At 44.2% G+C, this 18,908-nt stretch overlaps 1 protein-coding gene across 6 annotated transcripts in view; it reads left to right on the top strand.

Moving 5' to 3' along the window:
- Nucleotides 1–18,380, top strand: part of LOC118358094 (proprotein convertase subtilisin/kexin type 5-like) — a 44,366-nt gene extending 25,986 nt beyond the window's left edge. For 2 of the 6 annotated variants that reach the window (XM_052478584.1, XM_035735541.2), the window contains 12 exons: nt 3,687–3,790; nt 5,103–5,220; nt 8,723–8,911; nt 9,183–9,319; nt 9,846–9,971; nt 12,089–12,191; nt 13,367–13,560; nt 13,836–13,920; nt 14,699–14,802; nt 14,918–15,056; nt 15,316–15,431; nt 16,577–18,380. In XM_052478584.1, coding sequence (XP_052334544.1) covers nt 3,687–3,790; nt 5,103–5,220; nt 8,723–8,911; nt 9,183–9,319; nt 9,846–9,971; nt 12,089–12,191; nt 13,367–13,560; nt 13,836–13,920; nt 14,699–14,802; nt 14,918–15,056; nt 15,316–15,431; nt 16,577–16,692 — 1,531 coding nt within the window. In that variant the 3' untranslated portion in view covers nt 16,693–18,380. The remainder of the gene's footprint in view (nt 1–3,686; nt 3,791–5,102; nt 5,221–8,722; nt 8,912–9,182; nt 9,320–9,845; nt 9,972–12,088; nt 12,192–13,366; nt 13,561–13,835; nt 13,921–14,698; nt 14,803–14,917; nt 15,057–15,315; nt 15,432–16,576) is intronic. The other 4 variants (XR_008078815.1, XR_008078814.1, XR_008078813.1 and 1 more) reach the window with 4 other exon arrangements.
- Nucleotides 18,381–18,908: the final 528 nt, after the last annotated feature.

Raw genomic sequence — 18,908 nt, 5'->3', positions numbered from 1 at the left:
GGTATAGGAAAGCGAGCTGGCTGACTTTGATAAACATATTTTCGAGAGGGGCTGAGAGCAGGTCTGCTCTGTCATTTGAAAGCCAGCTTATCTCCCCCCTCCGCCTCATATTACACCCGTATGTTTATACCATAATTACACTTCAGTCAGAACATGAGAGGAGACTCTCCGACATCAGCAGGGTTTGATGTCGGATCTGTGGGGACCAAACGAGCTGTGGGAACAGTGTGTGTGTGTGTGTGTGTGTGTGTGTGTGTGTGTGTGTGAGTGAGTTATCTGTCAGCGTTCAAATGATTTTAGATGGCCTAGTTATTGCACAACATTAACGACAATGAAACATTTATAGAATGTGAATTATGGATGGAGTGGTGAACATTGGTTGGTTTTAATTGTCAATAAATCAGAGTTTTCACGGATGGTAATTGGAGTTGGTACACCTTAGGTTTTCCCTTCAGAAGACATACCTTAAACCTGTGAGTCTGTTTCTAGTCTCTTGTCCTTGTGGAATTGATATGCCGTGACTGACGCCCATGCGTCAGCTTCTGGTTTTGGTTCTGGTTTTCACCTCAATTAGTTTTTTGGAAAACGTAGTGAATCGAGTGAGTGTTGGACAGCGAGCAGGAGAAGGGATGACTCCTGGGAAGGGAAACACTAGTGTTCAAGAGGTTGATGGCAGCCGTGAAGGTTTTCTCTATTCCATGATAAATTCCTTAGGAGGCAGTACACAATGTCACTTTTTATTTTTTTATTTGAGGGTATTTTCATACATATCTGTTTTTGCCGTTTTTAGAAATTAAAGCACTTTGTCTCGTCTGGCCATTTTCGAATAAGTCAGTATTTGGACAAATTCACCTAGTGTATTAAGTAGTTTAGTATTTGGTCCTATATTCCTTGTACAAAAAGCTTGTGACGATACAAACTCGTTGGATACATTTGCGGTTTGTGTTTTGGATGATCTTTTTGCACAATAGGAAACTGAATGGTGAAAAATGTCTTGCGCCATGTCGGAGTCACTTTTATTGTAAATAAGAGTATATATTTCTGAACACTGCTACTTTCATGTGGATGCTACCATGATTATGTACAATTAGGAATTAATTGTGAGGAATGATGAGTTAGAAGGTTAGAGGCGCAAAGATCATTACCCCCCCCCCCCTCAAAAAAAAATGCTACCCTCGCCTATTATTGGTAATTGTGTTTTGTTGTAGCCTCTGAATGACATCTCACCATTATTCATGATTAATTCATGATTTTTATCATTTAGAAGTTTTCAGAAACATTTATCTACTCAGTAGGGGGGGAGGGACTAGATGCATAAATTGCTTTCATTTCTAAACGGTAAAACAGATATGCATGAACATATTCTCAATACATTCTGTACTGTTGTTGCCACATATGAAACATTGATCTCAAGTCCAAAATGCTGGAATATAAAGACACATTTAAAATGTTAGCTTTACTGTCAAAATACATATGGAAGGGAGCGTATATACAGTGGGGTCTGAAATTGACACCTTATTGGCAGGGGCGGCAGCGTAGCCTAGTGGTTAGAGTGTTAGACTAGTTACCGAAAGGTTGCAAGTTCAAATCCCTGAGCTGACAAGGTAGTTAACCCACTGTTCCTAGGCCGTTATTGAAAATAAGAATTTGTTCTTAATCTTGCCTAGTCAAATAAAGGTGAAAAAAAAAGTTCATGTCACCCAATAAATGTAAATGCCTGGAGTTAGCGACACAGCATTGGAACTGTTGTTTTGGTCAGATGACATGAAAAATAGAGCTCTTTGGCCTCTCACACCAATGGTGGGTTTGGCATCAAAATGACAATTCCTATACAGAAAATAATCCCATACCTACTGTAAAATAAGGTGGTGGATTTTTGATGTTATGAGGCTATTTTGTTTCCACTGGTCCTGGAGCAGTTAAGGTCAACGGCCTCATGAACTTTCATGAACTGCAGTACAAGGACATTTTATCCAAAAACCTGGTTGCCTCTGCCAGGAGGCTGAAATTTGAGCACAACTGGATCTTCCAGCAACTTTATTATTATTTAACTAGGCAAGTCGTTTAAGAACAAATTCTTATTTACAATGCCTACCAAAAGGCCTCCTGTGGGGACTGGGGCTGGGATAAAAAAAAAATGTAAAAAAAATAATAATTAAAAAAAAAATATATATATATATATATATATATATATATGATAAAACACACATCACGACAAGAGACAACACTACATAAAGTGAAACCTAAGACAACAACATAGCAAGGCAGCAACACATTACAACACAGCATGGTAGCAACCCAACATGACAACAACATGGTAGCAACACAACATGGTAGCAGCACAAAACACATGGTAGCAGTGCAAACATAACTGGGCAGAGACAACAGCACAAAGGGCAAGAAGGTAGATACAACAATACATCACACAAAGCAGCCACAACTGTCAGTAAAAGTGTCCATGATTGAGTCTTTGAATCAAGAGATTGAGATAAACTGTCCAGTTTGAGTGTTTGTTGCAGCTTGTTTCAGTCGTTAGCTGCAGCGAACTGAAAAGAGGAGCGACCCAGGGATGTGTGTGCTTTCGGGACCTTTAACAGAATGTGACTGGAACAACGGGTGTTGTATGTGGAGGATGAGGGCTGCAGTAACCCTAGACACACATCAAAATCCACAAAGAAATGGTTAATTGGCCACAAAATCAACATTTTGCAGTGGCCATCTCAGTCTCCAGACTTGAAACCCTGTGGTTTTTAAAATGTAACCTTTAATTAACTAGGCAAGTCAGTTGAGAACAAATTCTCATTTACAATGATGGCCTACACCGGCCAAACCCGGACGACGCTGGGCCAATTGTGCTCCACCCTGTGGGACTCCCAATTACGGCCGGTTGTGAGGGCCGTCCATAAGCATGGACGAAGGATATCAATAATCTGGAAGGATTCTGTATGGAGGAATGGTCTAAGATCCCAATGTGTTCTCCAACTCATCAAATATTTTAGTTAAAGGCCCAGTGACTTTATCTTCACAAGGTGAGGTATCGGAAGGGGGTGTCAATAATTTTGACCCCTACCTTTTTTGAGATTATTTTTTTGTATTACTTGTTAAACAAAATATCTTTCTCTGAGCAAATGTATTGGTATAATATAATTTCCCAAACATGTTCAACTTTTATAATATACTGTAGTATTTGAATTATTTATTCTATACAGTCATTTTTGCTCATCTTTATCAAGGGTGTCAATAATTTCAGACCCCACTCTATATCCTTGCGGACTAGTTTCTTGTCTAGGAAAACCTTCAGTCTCGGAATGTTCCGAAATGCTGTGCTCAGCGGATGAGGGAGAGATGAGAGCGGGAGAAAATAATGGAGCATCTGGACAGCATATGAAGGGATTCCCAGGAAACTTGGTGACCTACTTATATATTTTTTTTAAAGCACCATTTTTACATCAAAGGACACATGGATGCCATCTTGTAATGGTTATCACGTGAGATTGGAGCTGGGAGGGAGGTGGATGGATGGGCATAATGTGTCTGCTATACCTAACTCTCCCGCTCTCTTTCTGTTACACGCAAACACCCATGCACCATATGGACGTTACACGCACACCCACACACAATGTTAAGTCTGTGCATATTGGTGGTTACCTGTATGTTTCTGTGGTGTTTTGTGATTTCTCCTCCAGTCCTCTGTTGTCATGGAGGGATGTTCAGCACATCATTGTCAAGACGTCTCGAGCTGGCCACCTCAACGCCCCTGACTGGAAGACCAACGCTGCTGGATACAACGGTGCTTAACACTGCTCGCCTCCTCTCCTTCCTCAGCTACTCACCCCATTTTCCGCTCTCTCTTTCGTACCCTTCACTTTACTCTGAGCCCAGTCACTCACCATAAACCATCCCACCGCCTGCCAACTACCTGTCAGGGATTCCATGCGGAGTACTTCGTTTCATAAGTGTGTGTGTGTTTGTGGAGTGTGAGTGTGTGAGATTGAGACTGCAGTCCTGGAGTTTCTCCAAGCGGCTGTTTCAAAGAGGATTGGGAAAACGAGTGAGAGAGAAAAGGGAGGAGGTGGGGAGTTCACCCAGAGGAAATGGAGAGCGGAGGTTTAAAGAGAGGGAGGGATGGGGAAATACTATTTGATTGGCTGTGTGGAGTGGGTTAACTGACTGATGTTTTGCTGTGATACTGCTTTGGTTGGAAGGCTGTTTTGATTGGTTGTTCTAAGGCGGTGGTCACCAACCGGTCGATCGTGAAGGCATTCCTAGTCGATCACCAAATATTTCTGTAAAAAAAAACAATGAATAAAGCCTTGCGTTCCTATGTTTTTATTTGATTTGTGCTGTTGGTGGTAGGTGCAGTTGATTCAGCAGCCCTGGAACCAGGAAGGCAAAGTGTTCCCATTTTTAAGCATTTCATGTGTCTGAAGGTAGAACTCTGCCTACCCGGCAGGGCCAGAGAGCAAATCAAGTGCACCTATAGGACTAACGCTGGCCAATCCGAAACCTCATTGCTACAGAACTGTTTTTAATTGGTTAATGTTGCGTAGACTTACGTTTTTTTAAATAATGTAAAAAAAAATATTTGTGTGTATTTATTTCTGAGCGGTAGATCTTGGCTTGCATTTAGACTCAAAGTGATCTTGACTCAGACAAGGTTAGTGACCACTGTTCTAAGGCATGAATAAAAACTGTCGGAGAAAGTATCCACGCCCTTGCACAATTATTACTTAACACATTTTTTTTGGTTTCAAATTAGGCGGGGGGGAAAAAATGCTGAAATTGATAAGTATCCACTCCTCCTCTGTCAACACTTAATTCTCTAGAATCCTGAATCAGGGCTATGATATTTGCTGGAAGTATATATCCATTCCTCTTGGACAAATGTCTCCATTTTGTTTTTGGTGGGATGTTTAGATCAGGGATTTTTTTTTTTTTTACTCTTCAGACTAAGGCAACACATTTGTGCTTTTTGGGGCGGATCCTTCTTACAGACACTAGAAATGTATATGGTTCTGTGAAATGTATTGAAGCGATGTGTGGTTTTGAACAATTATGATTGGCTGTGTGGATTGACTGACGCCCGGGGGCGTGTCTTGCAGTCAGCCACCTGTATGGCTTTGGCCTGATGGACGCGGAGGCTATGGTGAAGGAGGCGGAGCGATGGAAACAGGTCCCCGCCCAGCACATCTGTGTGGAGAGTGCCGACCGCCAGATCAGGTACGACACAGCCAACACCTCCCTAGTGTACCTGTCCTTACCCAATCAACCAACCAATCAAATGTAATCTGTTCAGAGCTATTGAGAAATACATTATATTTAACAGCAACCAAGGGTTGTGTTCATGTGTGTGTTTCTGTCCAAAAGCTCTTCATGCACCCACATGTATGGGATTTCTGAAAGCTCCTGCACACTGAGCAGAGCCAGCCAAGTATTAAAACACATGCATGAACTCGCATACAAAACGCATGCATGAACACACACTAGGGCTGTGACGTTTAAATTAATTTGAAAGAATCCCTAGCCGAAAAGGTTAGTTTTTTAATTTTATTTTTACAATTAAAATCACAGTGCAGTTACCACAAAACTACCAACCACTCCTGATCATCCATCATCAAGACAACAAAAATAAGAATGAACTAATGCAACAATGCGGTAGTAGGAGGCAATATGCATCTTTCAAATTATTATTGTCGTTAACAGTTGGAAAAATGGCAGAGTGAGACAGGGAAGCGATAGCAGCAACGTCCTGTATGGCAATACTTTAAGTTAAATTAGAAGGTGGTGAACTGCAAACTTTGAGAGGTGGAAGTGAGCTACAGTGACAGAATAAGTGCAACGCTGAAAGGGAGGCACCTTGAGACCCAACCAGTTGCTGGCAGCAGTGTAATGAGGGACGGGGTGAGAATCACAGCGCTGATTACTGATTGCTGTTGATATGCAGCCATTGTCAATGGTAGAGGATGTATGCCTAAATTACCTAATGGCATATCTAGGAACAAGACTACAAGATGCCATGTCAAAAAAACGTGGCGGCCCTGATGGAGAAATTGTACAATGATTGATTGCTCTGCAAGTACAAAGCAAGAGCTCTCCAACACCGTATGTGGCGTTAACAATGGTTGTTTAACATCTATGAACATGCTGGCATACGTCACTGCAACGAACCATCACATTGATAAGGAGTGGGACATGTAGTCACATATATTGAGAACTGAGAACATGGAGGAGAGGCCCTCTAAAAACTACCCCCTAGTGGTCATATGCGGGACCATATCTGAATTGTGAATCATGTCATTTTATGCTTTTTTTTTTGAGAATAAAAAAATACTGTTGAAAAGTTTAGACTTTTTTAAAAAATTTGTCACATCCCTAAAATGCACACACAACACACACACAATCATCGAAGGTCTTGGAATCGGTTCAGCGAGAAGAACATAAAACTGGAGAACACAATTATTTGAGGAACAGAACCTGAACCGAAAACTAAAGTGATCTTTAAAAATAACGGTTCTGTTCCGGAAGAGTATAGGACGGGAACAGGTTAATAACTTTCTTTTACATTCTGGTAATTTTGTTCCAGTCCCACAAAAATCGCAACAAAAAGCATATGCAAAGCTCTCACTCAGAAACGTAGTCTAGCATCTGCCTGCTCGCTGGAAATCTTAGCCAGTGAGTGTGTGCGAGGGCTACCTGCCCCTCCCCTCTGAAGCATAGGTTACAAGAGTAATTCAGAAATTAGGGAGAGATGTTTAATTAGAGAAGAGTGGATTTACTTTTTCAATGCTAGTTAAGGATACTATAGTTGGATTTTTGGGGGATTCACGTTGGATTTATTAACTATAAAAAGCTCAGACGTGTTTTTAATTCTATGTCTGCTCGGGCACACACAACGAACCTTTGCTCTGGTCCAACTTTAAACCAACTCGGAAGTTCAAAGACATTCAAAGTTCCTCTATAGAAGCCGCTCCTCCATATGTATAATTCTGTGGGCCTAATTCAGATAATGCACGTCATAACAAGATGACCAGCGCTTCAAGCCAAGCTTCCTCCAGCCTCTCTCCTCACCCTCAAAATGTCAGTTGCATCTTGCGCCTTGCACTTTGACTGGCAGCACAGTGTGTTTTTGTCTTTCATTAGGATTAAACCATGCTGTTATGGCAAAATACTATTTTCTCTTAACGACTTTCCTATACAGATTAAATCACTTACTCGCTCCACAGCAAACTGCTCTATCCGCACTGATTGGTGAATTTAATGTCGAGCTAAAAAAATGTTTTTTTAAACGATTTTAAGGTTTAAAACAGAACAGAAAGGAACGATATAAACCGGTACTTTTTCTTGGTTTGAGTCTGTTCAGTACTTTAATTTGCTGGTCGTAACAAAAAAATGACATTTATTTTTATAAATGTTTTGAATTAAATAAACCCTGCAATCATCTTTACATTCCCTTACAATTTGATCTGCTTGTTTTTTTGTTGTGCTTTTTTTTTTTTCTCCCTTTGCAGCTGGATGTTTAATTGGGCTCCTGTTGAACACATTAAAGAGCCAATCACAGTTTGGTTCCATTCAAAGCCAGTAAACTAATCTGCCTCGTGCTCGTTCCCCAGTCGAGCTCCCTATCTCTCAGCCCCATGCTGGCCAGACCGTAGGAATCTTATGTGAAGCCCATTTTGGCTATGTGTGTTTGAGAGAGTGTGTGTGTAGTATGTGAGTTGAGGACCGCCGGCTGTGGCCCCTCAGGTTTTTCGGGAAGAACGGAGGGTGCTTTTGGCAGTGCAGTTTGTTTTTGCTCTGGAGCTGTTCCTGTCGTCATCTTCCAGCCACAGGTCTCTGCACTGAGACACCCCTTGGCTGGCCCCTCCATTGCGTTTGGTAATGTCTGGGCCTTCTCCTCCTTAGAGCATTAGAGAAAAAAACATGTAGAATCTGTAGCCCGCCAGGGAAGTCGTAATCTGGGTTTGTCTCCTCCCAGCCCCCCCACCCAAGCCACTAGCGTACCTCATGCCCCCGCAATTACAGTTTTAAAGCATGAGATTGGCTATAAAACTGTTTTTTTTCTCTCCCTCTCTGCCCCATGGCAATCTGTGTAGAATTACAGGAAATTAGATTTAAAATGGCAACATTTTCTCTCGGCGTCATGGCAAAATGTGTAGAATAGCAAGAGATTTAGCTATAAAACGGTTAATTTGTCTCTCAACCACATGGCAATATGTGTAGAATTGTAGAAGGTTACCTTGCTCAGGCCCCCTTGAAACTGTGGGTACACCACTGCCCCAAGCTCGCTTGCATGCAGATCTACACCCCAACACATTTACTCACACACAGACACACTAGCGTGGATTCTGGTGTAGTGTTTAGCAGCAAACAAGGGGTGTCACCCATCCCCACTACCATCCTCTGACTTGGTCATCTGAACTCTGCTGTCTGGTCTTTAATGGCCCATATGCTGCGGACCCAGCTGTCAATTCTATTAAAATCAGACCAATTAAATGAAGTAATATTAACTAGACTAGAGCCTCCTGAAAGTAAATATTTTAACATTGATTGATTGTGTGCGCTCAATAACCCAGTGTTGAGATGAATCAATACTCCATGATAGCTGGGTAGCACCGGGCTCGTTTACTCTGTGAGTTCCACTTCCTATCTTGTCAGATTTAGATTCTGATTGGGTGACTGCTCTGACACTGACATCTGATTGGTTGCTTCCCTCTGCCTGCAGGACGATCCGCCCAGAGCACCTGGTGCGCTCCGTGTACAAGGCCACCGGCTGCATCGACAACTTCAACCACCATGTCATCTACCTGGAGCATGTGGTCGTACGCATCACCATCACGCACCCACGCCGTGGCGACCTGTCTATCAACCTCACGTCGCCCTCGGGAACCAAGTCCCAGCTGCTCGCCAACAGGTGAACCTCCCCTTCAGTTCTATTCCGCTCCCTCTCGCACTCTACACACCAGTGTTTTGTCCTGGCACTAACACAAATGATTCGACCAATCATTAAGCCGCTGATTAGTTGAACCAGGTGTGTTCGTACTGGACCGGAATATTTTTTAAAAAGCCTCCCTGCTCCTGTGGCTTCCCAGGGCCAGGAAGGAAGAAACATTCTACTTCTGTGTCTTTCCAGTGTGTTGTCTGAATGTGGTCGAACAGTGTGGTCCCTGTGTGCTTTCCTCTAGGTTGTTTGACCACTCCATGGAGGGTTTTAAGAACTGGGAGTTTATGACCACTCACTGCTGGGGGGAGAAGGCGTCTGGGGACTGGATCCTGGAGATCCATGACTCCCCCTCGCAGCTCCGCAGCCAGAAAGTCCCAGGTACAGTAGACTAGAGAAGCCACCCTGTCTAAAGGAGTGACCGTACCAATGGAAAATATGCTTAAAAAAAGGGGCAATCTGCTGTTGCTGCATCCATTTTTGGATTTAGAAATGAATGAAATGTGCCCATTGACTTGTGAAGAATATAACATAATTGCCTCATGAGCTTAGTTCAACTGTCGTACCACATCAGAACCCCAAATATGAGCTTGTTTCCCTCCAATGTTTGTAAACAATGTAAATGTAAACAAACACTATGGTTAAAACTATAATTTTTTATATCATGGATGGTCAGGTATTGCATCCATAGCTCTGTCTTTAGAATTTGAGAGTGGTTACATTTATCCAGCCCCATCCCTAAGCTTTTTACCGGAACAGGGGCGGGGAGACCACTTTATTGTTTTTGACTTAGGATTGCCTCTTTTTTTTTTAAGGATACTCGAGATAACCGCAGTATACTGATGTGTCCTTTCTCTCTCTCTTTGTCCGTCTGTCTGCTGTGCTGGCCGACACAACCCCCCCCCAGGCAAGCTGAAGGAGTGGTCCCTGGTGCTTTATGGCACCTCTGTGCACCCGTACTCCGCCATGCGCAGCGACAAGCCCCGCTCGGCCGAGCCCCCTGCAGACGAAGAGCTCACTGAGGAGTACAACGGTGAGTGGGGAAGATGGCGGAGGGAGGAACTGTAAGGAAAAAGAGATGGAGGACAGAATACCAGAATCCTGTTATAAGGGAGACTTAGTAGGATAAGAGGGGAGCAAACGGAGGAGAGACTAAGTGGGAAGGAAAAAGGATCCAGGGCCAGGCACTTACACCAAATGAACCTATGCAGAATAAACATTTGATTCTCTCTACCGCTCTGTCTGTTCTCTGACTCTCTTGTTTGCTACCTCTTTATTGTTCATCTCTCGCACTACCTTGAGCCGCTTCCCGTTGCAGATCTCTGTACGTTTTTCTGTTTTCTCCCCACCTCTCGCTCTGCTCTCTCCTTTACTTTCTACCCATCTGTTCTTTCTGTCTCTGTTCTCTCCTTCACTTGCTACCCCTTTCTGTTATCTCCCTCTTCTCTGTTCTCTCCTTCACTTGCTACCCCTTTCTGTTATCTCCCTCTTCTCTGTTCTCTTTACCTCTGTGTGTTCCCTCTCTTGCTGTTCTCTTTACCTCTGTGTTCCCTCTCTCGCTGTTCTCTTTACCTCTGTGTTCCCTCTCTCGCTGTTCTCTATACCTCTGTGTTCCCTCTCTCGCTGTTCTCTTTACCTCTGTGTGTTCCCTCTCTCGCTGTTCTCTTTACCTCTGTGTGTTCCCTCTCTCGCTGTTCTCTTTACCTCTGTGTGTTCCCTCTCTCGCTGTTCTCTTTACCTCTGTGTTCCCTCTCTCGCTGTTCTCTTTACCTCTGTGTGTTCCCTCTCTCGCTGTTCTCTTTACCTCTGTGTGTTCCCTCTCTCGCTGTTCTCTTTACCTCTCTGTGTTCCCTCTCTCGCTGTTCTCTTTACCTCTGTGGGTTCCCTCTCTCGCTGTTCTCTTTACCTCTCTGTGTTCCCTCTCTCGCTGTTCTCTTTACCTCTCTGTGTTCCCTCTCTCGCTGTTCTCTTTACCTCTGTGTTCCCTCTCTCGCTGTTCTCTTTACCTCTCTGTGTTCCCTCTCTCGCTGTTCTCTTTACCTCTGTGGGTTCCCTCTCTCCCTGTTCTCTTTACCTCTGTGGGTTCCCTCTCTCGCTGTTCTCTTTACCTCTGTGGGTTCCCTCTCTCGCTGTTCTCTTTACCTCTGTGGGTTCCCTCTCTCGCTGTTCTCTTTACCTTACCCTCTGCTGTTTCTTTACCTCCCTCTCGCTGTTCTCTTTACCTCTGTGGGTTCCCTCTCTCGCTGTTCTCTTTACCTCTGTGGGTTCCCTCTCTCGCTGTTCTCTTTACCTCTGTGTTCCCTCTCTCGTAAAATAATAATAATAATAATTTGGTGGGTGCTTATACACTGAGTACAAAACCTGCTCTTTCCATGACTTAGACTGACCAGGTGAATCCAGGTGAGAGCTATGATCCCTTATTGATGTCACTTGTTAAATCCACTTCAGTCGGTGTAGATGAAGGGGAGGAGACGACAGGTTAGAGAATGATGTTTAAGCCTTGAGACAATTGACACATGGACTGTGTATGTGTGCCGTTCAGAGGGTGAATGGGCAAGATAAAAGATTGAAGTGCCTTTGAACGGGGGGTATGGTAGTAAGTGCCACCGGTTTGTGTCAAGAACTGCAATGCTGCTGGGTTTTCACACTCAACAGTTGTGTGTGTCAAGAATGGTCCCCCCCCCCCCCAAAGGACATCCAGCCAGCTTGACACAACTGTGGGAAGCATTGGAGAAACCTCCGGAGAGTGGGGTCACGGCCAGGCTCCGCTGTCATCAACGGCGACTCTGGAGCAGTTAGGGATGCACAACCTTTCGGTTACTGACCCCACACTCTAACCTCTAGGCTACCTGCTGCCCAATGTGAGCATATTTGAGGTTACAGTGAGGCAGCTGATACTCATTAGCCTGTTTGATAAGCCACAGCACACAGCCATGGCAACAGAACATAAACACCCCCAACTTTTATGCGCTCGTTAGACATAACATTCTCCTGCCTTCAGCACAACAAGGAACACCTTACACACTCACTGGATGGAATACCAGTCACCTCCCTTTAGTCTGTTTTTGTCTCATTCATAAAGTCTCCACCCTTGTAACATGAGAAACTACAGTACCCATAATGCTCTGTTTAACAAATCTTCTTTTCCAGGGCTCTGTGACAGTGAGTGCAACGAGAACGGCTGTGAAGGCCCCGGACCTCACCAGTGCATCAACTGCCTCCATTACTTCCTCAAGTTCAAGAACAACACCAGGTTAGCATGTCCGTGTTCTGGCTTCCTCCTGCAGTCATGTTCATTAGACACCAACTGAAGAAAACGGATTGAAACGGGGAGGGACTTCCGCTCTTGTCCCCATTTTTTAAAACAGCTTTAAAACATTTCACCAACATCGGATGACATGTTCATGATTTAGGCGATAGTCATTGGTCGGACTGCAGTATTACGAATGTTTCACCTCCCTTCTCTCACTCATTTGCACTGATTTGAAGTGGGTGGTGACCCCGATCATTAACACACAGTGATAACAGTCGTGACGAGGGTGGTGGTCAGTACGGCGTACCGTAAACGCAACGTTTTGTGAAACTAAATATCTATGTGAGGAGGAGGGAGGTTGAGTGGTGTGATCGTGGGAGGTGGGGATTGAAGTCCACTGTAATTACCTGTTGTCGTCTTTGCGAGCAGCCGAACACTGTGCACTAATAAACAAGAAGCCTGCAGGTACCTGGAAGACAGCCTGTGAGGGCTTGGCTGCTCTGTTCTGTAAAACGGCATCATTAGCCCTCTTAAGAACACAGTGTTTTCCCACTAGTTCCAACCCCGGAGTGCTGGAGTGGGGGTTTGGGAACGGAGGGGGTGGGGTCGTTTTAATGCTCATAATTATATCCCTATGTTTCTCTTTGATGACCTCGCCAAACTGGTGGGGTTGGCGGGGGAGGGTAAGCCAACGTGGGAGAGAAATTTTGGAGCACATGGTTTCACCTTTTTGTTTTTTTGTGTGTTTTTTTAACAGTGTGAGAGCGAAGGCTGCAAAGGAGGTTTATGGAGTCATCTCTGCAGGTGTGCGTTAAAAGAATGCACCTGTTCACCGTACTGAAACGCACACTCCCAACGCACACACTCGCACTCTCAAATCCAGCCATATAAGCCGATACGCGCACAAACATATGATGTGTTTAACTTCAGGCCGTGAACTTTGTCTGCTCCCCCAGGGGGAGAGGGGTTGTTATTCTGGAATCGTGTGGATTGAGGATTTATCACAGTGGTCAGAGTGCAAAAATCCAGCCTCGCACTCAGTTTCTTTTCTCCAGCCTGTTCCCGTAAGCCGATAACCGCAATGATAACGACGCATATTTCTCCTCGATCTGTCCTGCCCTCCCTCCATCCGTATCTTTCCTCTCTCTCCCCTCTCCTCCCTCTCTCCGCCGCAGGACGTGCGTGTCGGAGTGCCCTTCCGGGTTTTTCCGCGACGACAGGAAGCGCTGTAAGAAGTGTTCGTCTCTGTGTGAGACATGTGTTGGTAGTCGCAGCGACCAGTGCTCCACCTGCAGGCCGGGCTTCCACCTTAACGAGGGTTCCAACACCTGCGTGGCCAGCTGTGTGGACGGCTTCTATCTGGACCACGGCAAGTCCAGGTCTACACACACACACACAATTCTAATATAGGCCTTGAAGTCTGAAGAACTTCCAGTTTTCTTTTCTCCCTGGTAAGGCGGTTGATTGATTTGATTGAACCAGCCCCAGAGAAGAGGGGAAGTATGAAAACCAGCAGAGCTGAAAACTTTGAGGCCCAGATTTGAACTCCCTCACTCACCTCTGACCCCCACACCAATCCTCCTAACACTCCCAATGCCTCTTTGGTCCCTATGTGACTAGACGTTGTCTTCTCTCGTGTTACAGATTCCAACATGTGCAGGAGATGCAACGAAATCTGCAAGAAGTGCATCACGTCTAATATCTGCACAGAATGCAAACCAGGGATGAGGTACGCCAAGCCAAACCCACTTTCCAACATCCCCTTCCTCGCTGCTGGTTTCTAGTAGTAGTCGAATCACCAAACAGTCCAGTGATCCATTTTGTCGTGTCTCGTGGAGTTTTTGGTGGCTTTTGATCATCTTGATTACCGTTCCAGTTAGATCGAGGGCAGAACACTTTGAAGCCTCTCAGAACGATGTGGTCTTTGAACCCAGCCTGACTCGGGTTGCTTCTGCTAGTTTTCAGTGCTGTCTGAGACAGAGGTGGTAACGTGTGCAGTAATCCTTCCGAATGCCGCAAGACCACAGACAGTCACTCCTCTTCACCATTCACAGGAAAGAGGGAGGACAGAAACCCAAATCCTTTCTGGGAAATGGAACTAATATAACCCAGTCCAGCTGTTTTTCAGCTCAGTGCACCACAGAAACATGTCCTCACAGCAACTTCTCAGAATGAGGTTTAGAACCTGCTGTTCTTGAACAGACTTTTCTGAACAATCCTCTCTAGCCGTTTCAAGTATTTTAAATATTCCACAGCTAGCACACCTGATTCAACTTGTCAACTAATCATCAAGCCCTTGAAAAGGCGAATCAGGTGAGTTAGTTCAGGGCTTCAACTAAATGTTTTGAAATGTGTGGGGGGGTCCCAGAGGAGGGATTTAAAAACAACTGGACTATGTATAGTGTCTGATTTTGTTTATCGTGTCAGACTAATGTAGAAGAAAGAGAGACTGGTTGCTAGAGCGGTGCGTTGTGTGATTGTGTAATTCAGTGTATTGCTCTCTCCAGTCTTCAGGGGAATAGATGTCAGATGACCTGTGACCCTGGGACCTACTATAATGGCCACAGGAGGACCTGCGTGCCGTGCCACCAAGTGTGTGCCACCTGTGCAGGTGACGCTCCTTTCACAAAGTAAAGCTGGGGCCTACTACTACTCAGTTGCCCAAAGTAAATTTCTATCTTTTTCCCCAAAGTGAAGTCTCTGCACTGCTCACCGTCTCTCTGCAGGCACGGGGATGGAGGCGTGTATCAAGTGTGCAGAGAGCTACTTAATGGAAGAGTGGCGCTGTGTGTCCACCTGCAGCGTGGGATACTACATGGCCGAGCAGACCTTGGACAATGGCGACGTCAACAAGTCCTGCAGGAAGTGAGTCGGATTGACGCGCACAAATTCCACACCTTCCACTTCCTCCTCTCTTTTGACACCACCTCCCTACAAACCTGGCATGTTTATCCTGGCATGTTTAACTGACTCAAACCGGCCTCTAATCTTTCAAACATCTGTCCTATATCTATGGTCCCTTAAACCGGCTGTTTCCTCCTTTAATCCTCTACCTCTACTCACAGGCTTTGTGGAAAGTGTGCCTTCTATTGCCCAAACTTTAGCTCTAGCCCCCCTCCCCCAGGTGTGACCACAGCTGCTACTCCTGCACAGGGCCCGGCGAGACGAACTGCAGCACCTGTGTGAACGGCTATAACCTAGAGGCAGGAGTGTGTGTGGTCAGCACCATCTGCAAAGATGGTGAGTACTACAAACCCCTCTAATGTATGTCATAGACTCTCTTATTTCAGGAGCTCGTTCTAGCGGTGGCTGGTCACTGCGCAGGTCGCAGCTTCCTTAGACTTCCGTAGACTTTCTTAGCTCTCCCCTCTTATCTAGGTTTCTTCCTATCTGCCCCTCCCCCCACCTCATCTGTCACATTCTCCTCCTTATCACTCTTTTCCATATTTTCTCCTCCCTTTTTAGTAGGCCCTTTTTTTTTTTGTCGGCATCTTTTGCTCGTGTATTCACTCATACCTAATCTATCCCAATCTCCCTTTTTAATTTTTTATTTTTTTATTTTTTTACATCTAAGTCTAAATTGTGCACGTTTTAAAATGTTTTTGGCATCCCGGTGACGCAGCTAACCTTTTCAGCCCTAGCCTAACAGGGCCCATTTGCCTGCGAGCCATGATGGTGTTTGTGAGTCGTGACCCTATAGTTGAAAAGAAAGCCCCGCCCCTATTTTTTTAACCATTATTGCGTCTGAACGCGAGGGCAACGGCGTTAAGGCCAATCCATTTCTTTGCCTTCCGCTTTTATGGGTTTGTTGGTGGTTCGTAAAACGACCCTACCGACTGTAGTGGAGTGTTTTTGTACTGTAGTTAATAAAACAGGATGTGTGGCATCTCAATGGTCAAGAACTTTCTTAAGATGTTCTGATTTTGTATTCAAAGTGTCATCCCCAGTCTGTCCATGACCCACTGAGACCAGGAGAAAGTGTTTTATTGACTCTCTGGTAATGAACCACTTCAGTAACCAACTCAAGACTCTCTCTTTTGTTTTTGAGCGCACTAAAAGTTTAAATGTCCATTATTTCAAATTGAGGTTACAACAGACTGGCGACCCACTTTTTGTGTGCAAAGTCATCTCTGATGAAAAATCACTTGAAATTGTCCCTGTTTGAAACTGATTGAAATGTTTTTCTATTTTTCCCAAAATGTCTTTTTTATTTTATTTTTTACTTTCTGACATGGATCCAATCATTGACGCTGGACTGCAATCTTTCCCCTCCAATGAACATCACATCTCTGATGGATCAAAATCTGTCACCTGACCCCTCTCCTGACCAATCCCACGGTTCTGCGTGTCGTCATCCCCATCTCTTCTTCCTGGTCTGTGGAAAGCAAATGAAGAGTCTTGGGCGGAAGGCAGTTTCTGTGTGCTCGTAAAAAAGAACAATCTGTGCCAGAGGAAAGTGCTGCAGCAACTGTGCTGTAGAACATGCTCGCTAAAAGGGTGACTGGACATCCCGCGAAGGGGATGGGGGGGGGTGGGGGGCGGCACCCCTCTGCCCCAGCCTGCTCACTCAGTTACATAATTTATAAGAAAATATGTGCCTCTTAATGGACTACGTCGGAGGTCTGATGACAGAACTACAACAAACCTACCTTTTTCCTGTTCTGGGACATGTGGTCAGGGCGACAGTAGCAACTGGGCCTTACTAAAAAAAAAATGAAAACAAATAATGTGTCGGTATTTTGTGACCAAAGCATCGATGCCAAAATAATTGTACCCTTTTCCAGTGTAGGTTGCCGGAGGAACCTTGTGAATCTGTTTCCCTTCGTGTTCCCCTCCTCGTCAAGATTAACAATGCACAGGTGAAAGCTGATGAACGTACCAACTCTCGGCTGTGTGTTTGTAAATAAACTTAAAAGCTCACTCAATAATGTGAAAACTGTCCGGGTTAAGTTTGCTATCTGCCAAGTGAGGATACATGCGCACATGAACGCACGCGCACGCACACAGCAGGATTGTGCAAACACTTGAATTGATAGTTGCGAAAGTCGTGTCCCCATTCTACATGCAGCCATTGTGTGCCACAGGAAGTAGAGGTTGCTGAACTGTCATCTATGTTTCAGGTAGTGTGTGCGTGTGAGAGATTTTATTTTTTTTACAGGTACCTTTGACTCACTTAGGTTCTGACAAATCATTCCACACTACATTACATCAAATGGGGGTTATGTTTATTAGGCACAAAACGTAAGAAAACTGACTTAAACAGGTAGGGACTACCTGATCTCGTCCAATAGGAAACACTTGTTTTTTTTTTGGTACACTTTGTTTTCATTGCGTGCCCTAATAAACAAGACCCATATCTTACTGCTACATGAGACTATGGGGCCATTGCACTTTCACAAACAGCAGCACTATCAGGGCTTTATTCCACAACATTGCACGGTTATGTCATTGCATTCAAGCAGATTTGGTAATGTATTGACCTTGATCATGTAACAATTTTGATATGATAGATGTTTTCGGTGGACGTCATTTAAATGTTATTGTATCCTTGCGAGCCGCCACACATTCAAGACATGTCCATGACACTTTGGCAAACGGCATGCGTTTCATCAAGGTCATGCTCATTAGGCACCAAACGGCATGCGTTTCATCAAGGTCATGCTCATTAGGCACCAAACGGCATGCGTTTCATCAAGGTCATGCTCATTAGGCACCAAACGACATGCGTTTCATCAAGGTCATGCTCATTAGGCACCAAACGACATGCGTTTCATCAAGGTCATGCTCATTAGGCACCAAACGACATGCGTTTCATCAAGGTCATGCTCATTAGGCACCAAAACGGAAGAGAACAGATTGCATGACGTGTTGACATGTCTTCTGTTGCTCTGATGAACACGACTCAGGTTGTAAAGCGCCCTCAGAGTCCATGACAATGGTTGGTGCTGCAAAATGTAACCACGGTCTGTCTCTGTCACAAACAGGCTATGGGACTCCACTTTGTAGTGGTTGAGAAAGACCTGTCGATACATCCTGTTCTAGAATGAATACTGAGGTGGATACAGCACTGTATTCCAATAAAGATTCTCAATGTGGGTTTGTACCTTTTTGAACAATTACTGTAGTTGTATTGATGATTTCTTTTGATTTGAAATAAAAATTGATTTGATCCCTTTGGATGAACAAAAATGTATTCTTGGTCATTGTTGAAGATTACTTAGATTTGATTAGTTGATATCAGAGTACTATGTTGTTTTTATTGGACACCAGTGTCAATGTTATTTATATATTAATGGAATTACTCAATGTTATTTTTTTTTATTCAAATGGTTGATCTGTTAATCTTTTTGTTGTTTTTTTCTGCTAGGCTCCGTTGGTAATTTATGGTCGTTGTGAACCTAATCATTTCCCCACTTCATTTAGGTCATGTTTATTAGACACAACATTGAAAAATAACTAGCTAAAACAGGGAGGGTCTACCTGGACTTGTTTTTATAGGAAATGCCCATTTTAGTTTTACATTGTGAAAAGTTCTAAAACGTTTTCTGTCGTGAGCCCTAATGAACACAACACTGGTTGTATGATAAACCTCCCAGCCTGTTGCTTACTCAACATTATGTTCCTGTAAGTTACAGGGTGTATCTAATATAATTGTATTTGGTCCCATTAGCAGACATTTTTATCCAAAGACTTATCCAACACAGAATAAAAATCTAC

Source organism: Oncorhynchus keta, chromosome 25 (genome assembly GCF_023373465.1).
Source record: "Oncorhynchus keta strain PuntledgeMale-10-30-2019 chromosome 25, Oket_V2, whole genome shotgun sequence".
In the NCBI taxonomy this organism is placed as follows: Eukaryota; Metazoa; Chordata; class Actinopteri; order Salmoniformes; family Salmonidae; genus Oncorhynchus; species Oncorhynchus keta.
This window is presented reverse-complemented; position numbering and strand designations above follow the sequence as displayed.